This window comes from Venturia canescens, chromosome 1 (assembly GCF_019457755.1).
Source record: "Venturia canescens isolate UGA chromosome 1, ASM1945775v1, whole genome shotgun sequence".
Taxonomy (NCBI): Eukaryota; Metazoa; Arthropoda; class Insecta; order Hymenoptera; family Ichneumonidae; genus Venturia; species Venturia canescens.
Genome location: NC_057421.1, coordinates 17113565 through 17126204, shown reverse-complemented (window position 1 = coordinate 17126204; position 12640 = coordinate 17113565). Strand labels below are relative to the sequence as shown.

Sequence of the window (12640 nt, the reverse complement as noted above, 5' to 3'; positions counted from 1 at the left end):
GTCGAGGATTAAAAATCACATGATGATCAACATTTAATGTTCTATACATACATAATGTCGATTCGATTGCTCTTCGAGATAGTTTCTTTTGAAGCTCAGTATCTTTTCGAAATCAGATGACCAGTCAAATTCACCGGAACACGCGGACTTTTTTCGTACGCACGATTGGCCGTCACCTTCGCGAATCCAGTATTATTTTACATTAGGTTATGCGTATTCCAATACGCATTTAATTGATTTTGCGAATGAGGCGATACGCATCTATTTAAATTAATCATTAAATAACGATTAGAAATGAAAAGAAGTTGTACAATAAATCGTTCGAGGATTCGTTAAACGATGTCAGTAACTTTCGATACTCCGCAAGAGCTCCGTCATTGGCAAAGTCGACGAAAGGACTTGCTTTCCGACCCTTTTTTTGTCACATCTGCTGATCAAAACTATGATCAACTCTGTGCTCGTTCGAATAAAATATTGATTGGGCACCAGAATTGACTATAAGAAACTAAAAGCTCTGCAGTAGCCGTAGTGGAAAACTTTTTTCAAAGTGCAACTTCATTGTTTTTTCGTATTACGCGAGTTTCATGTGCTGTAACAATCGTGGTGGGGGAAAATTCAAGTGAGACGAGAAAGAGAGATTGAGATGGCTGCAATAATAACTGCTTTAGCTAGAGGCTACGTTTATTTCAATGATGAAGTATCAGGTATTTTATTCATTGACCCTACGTAGTCAAGGATATACTTAAACAATTAAAATCCATAGCGATACTCAAGAAGAAAAACGTCGATTTTTCAATCCCTAGATCCAAGAACGCGAGACTGGTTTTTGATGAAAGCACCATGGTCCATATTGGCCTTTACTGCATCATATATCTACTTCGTGCAGACACTAGGTCCACGATGGATGGCCAATAAGAAGCCCTACAATCTAGACAGGATAATGCAAATTTATAATGTTGTTCAAATCGGTCTTAGTGCATATTTATTTTGGCAGGTATGCTATTAATGTCAATCAATTCATAGCTGTTTAATTCGCTTTCAAAATAGAGTTTCCAATGTGACGAATGCGGCAGAAAAAAAGACAAAGTAACATACTGCACAATGATTGATTGATCGTTTGAACAAAAATGTTCGTTGATAAATTGAACTTTGAACTTTTTAGTCACTAGCTCTTGGCTGGTTTAGGCATTATAATTTTACGTGTGAACCGGTCGATTATTCAATCGAGCCACGCCAAGTTGCGGTAAGTTTAAACTCTTATTTTGCAAACTACACAATTTTTCATTCAAGGAACATAAACTTTACGAATAATTATGAAAAACATACGATTCAGATCGCCTGGACAGTGTGGCTTTTCCTCCTCGTCAAAATCATCGATTGTCTTGATACTATATTTTTTGTACTACGAAAGAAACAAAATCAGGTGACGTTTCTTCACGTGTACCATCACAGTGGCATGATCTTGGGAACTTGGATCGCTGTCAAATATCTTGCCGGTGGACACATCACATTTATGGGTAAATAGACGTAATTTTAAGGACTCAAATTTGGGCTATTCCATAACTATGGTAACTAGGAAAATTTATCGTAATAGTAGCACAGGAAACTTGCTGTAGTGCTCGAGTAACACCTTGAATTTCGTATTTATCATCAGGTTTTATAAACTCCTTCGTACATTTGGTAATGTACAGCTACTATCTATTGACATCACTGAAGCTTGGAAAACTGTGGTGGAAAAAATACCTTACGCAGTTACAATTGGCACAATTTATTGCCATACTGTATCATTTTTCCCAATTGCTATGGGTCCCTGACTGCGGATTTCCATTATGGCCAATAGCTATCTTAATACCACAAAATATTTTTATGATCGTTCTTTTCGCGGATTTCTATTACAAGACGTACATTAAAAAAAGACCGGAAAAAATCTCCACCGAAAATTCCAAAGGAGACGTTACGAAAGAAACCAAAGTCCAATAGTTCTTTCAATCAATTTTAAAGTCAATTTCTTTGATACACGTAGATGTGAATATTTTTTATGAAGTATTTAAGATTATCACTTATTGAGAACTTTAGAATGAACAAATTTAACGAGAATATGTTTGTACAGAAATAAAAAAGTTGATTTTTTTTCATTGAATACCAATAATTACTGTTTGCAGACAAATATAAAGTACATTTACAAATAATAATTTGTACGCAGACTATAGTTTCACCAATTTTATCAAACAATGAATTGGGACGTAACCAGTCTTGATGGGACTCTCTGTCAACTTCGGGGATGATTCTCCAGTTATCTTTTCAATAAACAAACGAAACAAAAGATTGTCCTACTTTCCTTTTCATTTTTCATAATTTCATTAAAATGCTCGTTGAACTTTCGGTTCTAGACCGAATTGTGGACCTCAGCCACAACTCATTCAGCGCGTTTTTCTATTTTGTTCCATCTGATAATACGGTTTTTCGTTTATTGATAACGGCCAATACTTGACGAGTTTTTTAATTTTATATAAAATATAAGAATATAAATTTTCTAAAACCACGATGATTGTATAATCATGATATTCGTTTTCGTGAAAGATTCCTCGTAATCGAATCGATGGTTTTCGATTGGAACACAAACTTTGTATAAATAACATATTCATAGACAAAAAAAAAGATTAAAATTGGACAAAGTTGGAATATTTAATATACGAATGGCAAAAAGGAAGTAGTTTTAAAGTCGAAGTCAGCACAATTTATGAATGTCATCTCTATCATGTAAGCTTTTTCAACTGACGGTCTGTCGTTCCCCCAATACTATTTCCGCTCGCCATTGAATTTTAAAAGCCGACGTTGTATTCAATCGTGCGTATATATTATAATTCGGAATAAATTAAACCTACTGTTAGCTTGCGCTACATTCAATCGTCATCATAATTAAAGAGGAATAAACGTGAACGTTTTTTCGATCGATTTGGAGAGAAAGAATTTTAGTCTTCGGTGGTAGTCCGCGGTGGCTGGGTGGGTTGGAGGGTTCTTCTTGGATAACATTCTCCACCAACTTCGAGAAGTACAAGCTGCAACAGTTTAGCGAAGTTGACCGACCTTCAAAAACAACAACCTTTGCAATTGCGGACAAGCCAGGGTCATTTAGAACGTCAGTCAACTGACATCCATTTTAATAATAAAGCAACGAAAGAAAATTCCTGGTCCGGAGACAAATTTCACGACGATTTTATCATCATCGATACCGTCTAGATGCGAGTTAAACCTTAATCAATAGTTATTGTCGAACGATAGTGACAGTGAAACAAAGAACAAATTACCACCATGGCAACGATAATCAAAGCTTTGCTTCGAGGCTACCACTACATGAATGATGAAATATCAGGTAAATACACCAATCAGTTCTTCGCAATCAATAAAAATCATGAGCTCTGGTAAAATTCAATGATGACAAACACATTTTACCCTCTTAGATCCTAGAACGTCCAACTGGTTCTTAATAGGTTCACCATGGCCTGGTGCACTAATTATCTTTTCTTACCTATATTTCGTCCAAGTTTGTGGACCCCGATGGATGATTAACAAAAAACCATACAATTTGTACAGTATAATGCAGATATACAATGTCGTGCAGATAGCACTAAGTGCGTATTTACTTTACAAGGTAACTCATCGATACTTATTTGTTGACAATCGTATCTTTTTTTTTCACAAAATAAATCATTTCCAATATAGTGTGAAAATGTCTCAAATGAAAACCAATCGACTAAAAACGATCGTTCAATCAATTCGATTTCCTTGCTCATTTGCCAATGGCACTGATTTCTTTTTTGCTTCTTTTTTTAGGCACTGGAACTTGGGTGGCTAGGATATTACAATTTCACATGTGAGCCCGTCGATTACTCAATGAATCCTCGATCGCTAGAGGTAATTTTCAACATGCTAATCAGGCATTTCAGAATATTCAAAAACCTCTTTCCCTTATAAATATTTTAATGAATTTACCACTTAGATCGCGTCGACCGTGTGGCTGTATTTCATTGTCAAAATCATTGACCTTCTGGATACGGTATTTTTTGTACTGCGAAAGAAACAAAATCAAGTCTCGTTCCTCCATGTATATCATCACGCTGGTATGGTCTTCGGTGGTTGGGCTGCCGTCAAGTATCTTCCCGGTGGCCATGTCACATTTTTAGGTAAATACGAAAATTTAAACGCGATTATCCAACTGTACTGCGTTACCTTTTTCCAATCATTTTTTTTCTACAGGCTTGATCAATTCCTTTGTTCACGTGGTAATGTACACTCACTATCTGGTAACATCGTTGAAGATTGGAAAACCATGGTGGAAAAAATACGTAACTCAACTTCAACTAGCACAGTTTATTCTCGTACTCTATCATTTCGCCCAGTTGCTCTGGATACCGGACTGCGGATTTCCAAAATGGCCAGCCGCCATCTTCATACCTCAGAATCTCTTCATGATCGTTCTTTTCTCCGATTTTTATTATAAAACCTATATCAAGAAACGACCCCACGGATTCAAAGAGCATAATCATGAAAATGGAGTGAAAGAATCACCCACGAACGGAAAATCCAAAATCCAATAGACACAGATGACAGATCTCAGATTTCTTCTTACCGTCAAAGATATCTATTGTCAGCACCTTTGAATTATTGAGGGAGGTAACTGCGAGGAACCTTTGGTTAGAACTGTACAGTTATCAAAAGCCTCTGACCATCGAAACCCTGCAGTTAATTCCTCATTCCTATGAAAATCTGTAATAGACGTATTGTTATTTCCAACTCAAGGACCGATGTATATTTGAAACAATTATAACAATATTTTGATAACCTAAACAATTTGAAATTCACCCAATAATTGAGTGTTCATGAAAAAAATCTTTACCATATTTTGTAAAAATAAAATAATGAAATAGGCGATTGCAACGTGGTGTATCAACCCTCGCCTATATCGAATGTTGACATGAAGTCATAATTGATTAATTACTGGCCCATTGTTCATGTCAGTCAATTGGAGGCCACTCATCGTCAGGCTAGTTCTCGAATTATCGAGGTAAAACGAAAATCTTGTCAACGAACCTTCCATTGCTAGACGATCCAATTCGCATTCATCAACTGATAATTTTTTCGCTACTTTCCACTAAGATGCTGATTTAGTGGGGTATGAAATCAGACTGACATCTTATGCATCTAACAAAACCTTTGGTTATATACAGTCAATTTGAATCCAGAAGATAAGCGGATTAACTAAAATTTTTGTCGGTTGATAAAAAATGATCGATAATCGATATGATAATAGAGGAAAAATCGTATTATCTGTAAAATCGGAGTGGCTGGTAAGCCTGACGTCCCTATAATTAGTCAGAACGAAAAGTTGTTTCTAGAAATTTGAAAACCAGAATCTCAGAGCTATAACGATTAGATTATTTACATACCGTTACGAAATTCCATAAACTAGGCCATAGAAAAAAGCTTTTGTTATACCGAATTAGAACGTCCCATCATAATGACATATTGTGTCATTAAATTCCTTGTTTCATTGTTCATGAAATCGTTTACAATGAAGACTAATCAAGCACGTCATCGACTTCTAAATTTGAAAATAAACTTTCTCTGAAAAGAGATCACTCTTCAAACTGAGGCCGTATTTCAAACCAGTGAGCACTCCAGCACTGCGTTCATTCAGCTCGAGCTCTAAGCACAATGAAGAGTGCAACATTATCCTCTACGTTGAAGACATGAGAAGAGCACAGATTTTATGTTATTCGTAGTGCTACCCAATATTTCCAATTTTCACTTTCCTATCGGATTATCAGCACGATAAAAATTTTTCGAAAATGCAAGATTAACAATCTCAATGGGTAACATGTCGCAATAACGGCAGGCTTTTCATTTTCAAATGCCACTTACTGCAGCGTGCTCCATCGACAATGCGCCACTTATGCTGTCAGTAGGTTTTGGAACGCAGCCTAAGAGAATGTTTTATAGAAAAATAACATAAATGTAGCCAACTTTTTGAATTGAAGAACACCGGCTTTGCTTATATCCACACTGTCGATCCATTTGGTCCTTAACTGTTTCGAAAAAATTCAAACCCCACTTTATGGTTGATCGTTGCATACTTGACGCATTTTTCTCAGACAACGAATGCCAGCTAAATTCCGAATATTGTTAATCGAGCGATACTTTTTACCGACTGGGCGCGGGCACGATTTACCACTGAGAATTCAGAAAGATCATGAACTGGAAACGAGCCTTAAGCGAAAGATGGCAGCAGCAGCGCAGATTCGATTCGACTCAATCGATAACCATGCAACAATTCTATCGGCTGTTATAACTGAACCAACAGCTAGATCTGCGCAAATGATACAAGCTTTATGTTTGGTTACAATTTTCATACGATAATAAGAGACCCTTGTATGCACACAACTCTGGTTATTTAATGACTCATGATGTGACGCTACAATTTCTACGTCGCATATTCTGTCGAGAGACGGAAATATTCGTACTTATAAATAATAGAATATCAAATAAAGTAACGTGAAGAAAAAACAGCTTCCACTAATTCAGGGTTTTCTGACACGGAGTGAAATCTTTCGTTCCTGGAGGAACAAACGACGTATTCAAGTCTCACAGGCGTTTGGTGACGACTAAATACACATTCTCGTCTCTGTGTTTACTCTCTTTTGTACATTCTGACGTTTCAGAGTGCCGACATTTATCTCGCTGAAGTCACCGTTTCCTTCAGAGGATTTCAACTCACCCAGAAAAGTCCCAGATCAAAAACAAGATTCGGTTCCTTAAGGATATATTGCACAGGCGATACAATGTTGCCATGCTAAACGATGCTAAAAACATAAAAAAATTCAAAATGATCAGAATTTTATAAAATTTGGTGAACATATTCTTTAGTGCCAAATTTGATAATACAAATTTTTTAAGATTTTTCTTCTGTACAGTTATCGAGTAATTGATCACTAAAGTTCACGTGTATAAGCATAGCGTTTCCATATATATAGGTATACATTCCGGGCATAAGAAATCTGCTTTAATGCGTAATTACTCGATAACTAAACAGAAGAAAATTTTGAAAAAATTTGTGTTTTCGCACTTGATGTTGAAGAACATTATCACCAAATTTGATCAATTTCTAATTATTTCGACTTTTGTATCATTCACCCTTAAAACTACTACGCTCAAGAAGCTCATTGGCATACAATGAGGAAAAAATCTTGTTATAAAATACTTCCAAAGAATTAGTGACTTCGCTTGTTGTCTCACTGTCATTCCTGTCTTTTGATTGATTGGGGTAAGCTTCGTTCGTTGCTGAGGTGCAATCACGTTATTTTTTTCTCACAATAATTTGACGAATCACCGAAAGATCTTAATTATTTTCAAACATTTTTTAACGCCGCTGAAATATCCACTTTTGCTTTCGGGAAACTGAATGAGTCGTCTTTTTTATTATGAAATTTGGATTATTCTCATTACTTAATCTATTTGGCTTTTGTGGAACTTCGATGGTCTCATCATGGAGATCAGGATATGCAGATTTTAAATAATACAATGAAACAATTAAACTCATTCGGCACGAAAAACGTGTAAACTTGCATTTCATTTCGAATAATTTTCATTTGCACTTTCACTATGCTTACGATCATGAGGCTTATAAACAACTCAACATTTCTTGACGCTACAGTCCTCATTAGATCGTTACGGACTTGGCCAGTAATCACCACTTGTGAATTTTGGAAGGAGAGAGACGATCGAAAGAAAGAGAGAAAGGGAAACGAGAAAGAATTCGAGAACGAAAAAAAAAACGTATGCGACGTCCTACTTTTTTGGGATCTTCCCATTTGAGCAAGAAAGAAATATTATGTATATACCTGAGAATTGACGACGAGCTCGATAGCACTTTCGTAATGCTCATCGCTCAAGAAATATTATTATTCAAGATAATTACCATTGCAGGCTCAACAGTATTTATAATCGAGTCAACGTATATGGAACATCCCATTTGACAATAGATTAAGCAAGTCTCAAAACTACTAGAAAATAGCGTTATTTTATTTGAGCATCATTCATTTTTAATTGGCGTAGGTTTTTAAGACTATTTAAGATTCAAAAGAGAAAGTGTAGAAGCCATAGAACAAATCGTTGGTCATCTAATCTTCACTGCTCTTAGCACCATTTTGTCACGGAACTTTTTAAAGTTTAAGGACGGAAGTCACCATTTGAATCTTGTGGATCAACATTTTGTTAAACTCAATGTTACAGAGATAAAGTCTTTATGAATATTAACATTTTTTTATTCATCAATTTAATCCAATAAAAATTGTAAACATCATTACCATGAATAAACCATGAATAAATGAAGGGAAACAACCATTATGCAGGTAGGTGTAATAGGTCGTGTCGACTCTTGCGTAAGATAAATTATTCTACGTACGTAATTGAGCATTGTTAAAAGGAAATCGAAATACAAATGATTTCCTCATATTCCTTGCCATTAAACGAGTCCTCAATCAGCGCCGATCACAATCCGAATTCTTTTTTTTTCGTTTTTTTTTTGCAGTGGAAACCTCGGTATGTGAATAATTTGTAAAAAAAAAGAACGATCATTCCAATTTGTTCATCTCATTTTGGCGCAGAATAATTTCTCTTTATCTCTCAAGTGTATTGAATAAGGAAATCCTAGAGTCATTTTTTTGAGATCGGCTAATTTGGGACTTTACAGGGAACATATCAAGGCTGCTATCTTATGGCTAGTCGAGATGAAAGCGAATGTCAGGAATAGTTTAACAATGAGGAGCAACGCTATCAAAGTAAATGAAGTCATTGAAAAGAGAGGGGATTGTAAATTAACAAAGAATTTAAGTACATGTACTAATTCAATGAATATGGAGACAACAACAATTGAGGAGCAAAACAAAAACCATCATCAAACTATTTTTCATTCATTTCTAACTCCTTATGTTTTAATAAAACATCAATTATAATTCTGTAATAATGCTCACATTATATAATAACCTTTGACTATATAATAAATTACACGATCATTAAATATTTTCAACACAACATCGCACATAAAGTATAAAGACCATTTGTTCAACAGTTATCTTTCCTACACAGTATTATCAGTGAAGGTCCATATCGAGCATTTTCACTGCTGTAACGGTGGCTGATCACCGTTTTCACTATAGCTTATTATATGTGAATAAATCCGCATGAGCGGAAGGCAGAGGCCAACGCGGTACTTAAAGTATTAAATCAAAGTACGAAGTAAGTCATAGGTCAAGACACATTCTTCCTACTGTTCAAATAGTTTAGAATTGATTCTATCAAGCATTTAGCATGTGGCTAAATCCCCAGAGATTTTGTATACCGAAATGCTATCAACAGCAACTAAAAACTTACTCTAAACGGTATTCACGTACAACGAGCAATCACGAAGCCGATATGGTTTACCGACTTGAAAAATTATATTTCGGAATATTTTCGTTATTAGGTTATAGGTACAATGAAGTTGTAATATTATGTTTGTCATGGCATGACATGTTCGCGTTATTGAAATACATTTAGCAGTTCCGACTCAGGATTTAATGTTTCCCACTTAATTGGCATTAAAATAACATGTTTTTATCGTTTCTGCGAATTTTTCAAATAAGATTTTTGAATAGGTTTGCTTCTCCATATGACACAATTTTTCTCACTGGAATTTCTAATAACTTCCTTCGGGAGCACCTTTTATGAGAGTTTTGACTTACGCCTTAAGGATATTTGGCACAGGCTTACAATGTTGCCATGCTAAACCATGCTAAAAACATAAAAAATTTCAAAATGATCAGAATTTTATAAATTTTGGTGAACATATTCTTTAGTGCCAAATTTGACGATACAATTTTTTTAAGATTTTTCTTCTGTACAGTTATCGAGTAATTGATCACTAAAGTTCACGTGTATAATCATAGCGTTTCCATATATATAGGTATACATTCCGGGCATAAGAAATCTGCTTTAACGCGTAATTACTCGATAACTAAGCAGAAGAAAATTTTGAAAAAAAATGTGTTTTCGCACTTGATGTTGAAGAACATTATCACCAAATGTGATCAATTTCTAATTATTTAGACTCTTGTACCATACATCGTTAAATCCTGTACTCTTCATGAGTGTGATCCACGAGATTGAAGTCCGGATGCAACTTTGTGAAAACAAATGCACTGTCGAACATTTTTTAAATTTATTTATTGTATTTGAACTATAACAATAAATGAAATTCTACAGACTTTTCATTTATCCATTTCGTTCGTTAGCGTGACTAAAAAAAAAATGAATGAAAAGAGGCATCAAGTTACATAGGATTTTTGAACCAATGGGCCCAGGAAAGGTGTGTGGAAATGAAAAATTTCTTCTCATGCGATCGACTATGACGTGACGTTTCGAAAGAAATGAGTCAGAAATTTTCATCAACTTACTTTCTTCGTTGGAAGCGTAACTCACAAATGGCCCCGAACTCTGAACTTTCCAACTCAATACTCATACCCAGCACCAGTATATTGAGCAAGCGATTTCAGACTAACAAGTTTATAGACTGACTAATTTCTAGTGTACGACTCCTTCCACCTCCAACAGTTCGGAAATATCTCGTACCGTGCTATAATGTAATTAAACAACTCGTCAGATGAGTAGAATGAAACTATTGTCAAGAACGTTCGGAAATTGATGTCATTCAAATAGCGACAAGGTGCTGCTGTACCGTTGATCACTAGTTCTCACCTCAGTAGGTCAAGTTTAAATCTCGATCTTAGAAGTTTATACAGTGAAGTAAATTTGTGGAGGATTCAAGCAGCTAAACGCTCGAACAGTCGCTAACGGTTTTATCGCATCCCACTTTTACTACGTTTTGCAACTTCAAAACTGAAAAATGAGCACAAGTATGTCCCATTTTTTAGGCTAATATATAATTAAACGATAAAAAGAACTCACGTGTAAGTAAAGTTTGATCGTAATTGCATGAAGTGCCCAGCTTGTACGAACTTAAAGGTTTAACACCAATCCAAAGCTTCCATCAGATTCTGGAACTGCAAAAATGTTGAACAAGAACTAATCTCTTTTCTCCTGACATTTTTCAATTGCACTGATGCTGAGTAATTTCTCTATCAGATCGTTCATTACAGAGCTCTCTTTATCCCACACACGTTCCTTCGGAATAAACGTATAATAAAATAATGATACGAGATTCTACAGAAAGGGATTTTATGTCCTTTGATCCAAGCCAAGATGCACTTCTCTGGCGTAATTTCACGTCATTCGCTCACATAAAAGCATAGCCTACTCGCCAAATTAATTACAAGTTCGGCTAGTATTTCCTCAATAATGACGCTGTCTCCGTTTGGGTTCCTCCCAACCACAATTGTCCCTCTGTCGCGAGGTGTTGTACAAATTTTCCGACATCCACGGTTTCCTCCCGCCCGTTTCTGACGTCCTCTGAAACTTTTGATCGGTCGGACGTCGCGGCGGTTGACTTTCCGGTTTTTTCAATCCTTAGGATTTGCGACTGAGTGACTCGGCTTCAACTCCCGAGACGGATTTTTAAGTATTTTTGCTACTTTCATTTTTTCCTCTAGGCTGTTTTCGAACAGCAATCATTCATTCGGAAATGGTGCCATTCACTCCCGGATTAATCCGTGGTTGGTCCATGAAATTTGTGTTCCTTCGAGGAGCGTATTTTTTCATGAGCGAGCATACCTCCTCGAGAGGAAAACCTTTCTGTAAGATCTCCTCCCATCTTTCTGCCAACTGGGTTGAAATGGAACCCAAAAGTTCAAGATAATATGAGCATCAATGGCCGAATCGCCCACGGGTATAAGGCAAAGTTTTTCCTTGCGGGCCGCTATTGGACTGACCTTGATTGTCGATTATTTCGACACTTTTCCTGTGACGTGGAAACTGCTGACTCAGCCACCGGCTACTCCACGACAATGTTACTCCGCATTGTCCACATGTCAGCCTGCGACGGTTCGTCGATCTCCATGGCATCGTCATCTCTAAGGTCTCGTTCACTCGACCAACTTACCCACTTCCTTCTCTTCCTTTCGCCATCTGTCTCCGACGAGTTCGAACGTTTACGACGACCTGACGAAGATAGCGCATAATAACATTTTGGGTAAGGTTAGAGCCTATGTAAGTGACAAGATATCAAATTTGTTTTCAAAATGTGGCAAGCGATGTGACAACATTTTTTTGATAATCACGACGCATGGTAACCTAATCTGTGCAGAACGCAAACAGGTCAACATACCTACTTTTTCGTTACTTATCTTTTTTCCTCTTCATCATTTTCTCCAGTCTCTTTAATCTCTTCTGAAGAAAATTCGCTGTAATCTCGCTATCGCATGAATTAATTGGTGTCATTTTACCGATGGCGTGTGACTTTTTTGACACACAAAAGAAGAATGGACATGAATATGGAAGAGGTCAATTAGAGACAAAAGAGACTCTAATTGCATTTAAAGCGTGTGATGATTCGGGAATGGTGGGGGAACTACATCGCGGTCTATCGGAAGAGGCATGAAATACAATTCCAAAGTTCCTGCTTCATTTTTCAATGTGCTCGTTTTCAGAT

General features: G+C 36.3%; 2 protein-coding genes and 1 long non-coding RNA gene across 4 annotated transcripts; 2 read left to right on the top strand and 1 right to left on the bottom strand.

The window, feature by feature from the left end:
- Nucleotides 1–366: 366 nt before the first annotated feature.
- On the top strand, nucleotides 367–2272 carry LOC122410251 (elongation of very long chain fatty acids protein AAEL008004-like). Its single transcript, XM_043418396.1, has 5 exons — nucleotides 367–704; nucleotides 804–994; nucleotides 1163–1243; nucleotides 1334–1517; nucleotides 1655–2272. Exons 1-5 carry the CDS (start codon nucleotides 644–646, stop codon nucleotides 1978–1980), a joined length of 843 nt encoding a protein of 280 aa, XP_043274331.1. The 5' UTR covers nucleotides 367–643; the 3' UTR covers nucleotides 1981–2272.
- A 699-nt stretch (nucleotides 2273–2971) lies between these two features.
- Nucleotides 2972–4848, top strand: LOC122405972 (elongation of very long chain fatty acids protein AAEL008004-like). Its single transcript, XM_043411091.1, has 5 exons — nucleotides 2972–3373; nucleotides 3462–3652; nucleotides 3835–3915; nucleotides 4001–4184; nucleotides 4258–4848. The coding sequence occupies exons 1-5, from the start codon at nucleotides 3313–3315 to the stop codon at nucleotides 4596–4598; spliced, it is 858 nt and encodes a 285-aa protein (XP_043267026.1). The 5' UTR covers nucleotides 2972–3312; the 3' UTR covers nucleotides 4599–4848.
- Nucleotides 4849–9052: 4204 nt separating this feature from the next.
- Nucleotides 9053–11798, bottom strand: LOC122407397 (uncharacterized). 2 transcript variants are annotated; one of them, XR_006260190.1, is made up of 4 exons: nucleotides 11002–11798; nucleotides 10792–10932; nucleotides 10491–10669; nucleotides 9053–9829 (listed from the first exon to the last, which is right to left on the bottom strand). It is a non-coding gene; the product is annotated as an uncharacterized lncRNA (long non-coding RNA). The 2 variants fall into 2 exon arrangements; XR_006260191.1 differs by having other exon boundaries at nucleotides 10792–10924.
- Nucleotides 11799–12640: the final 842 nt, after the last annotated feature.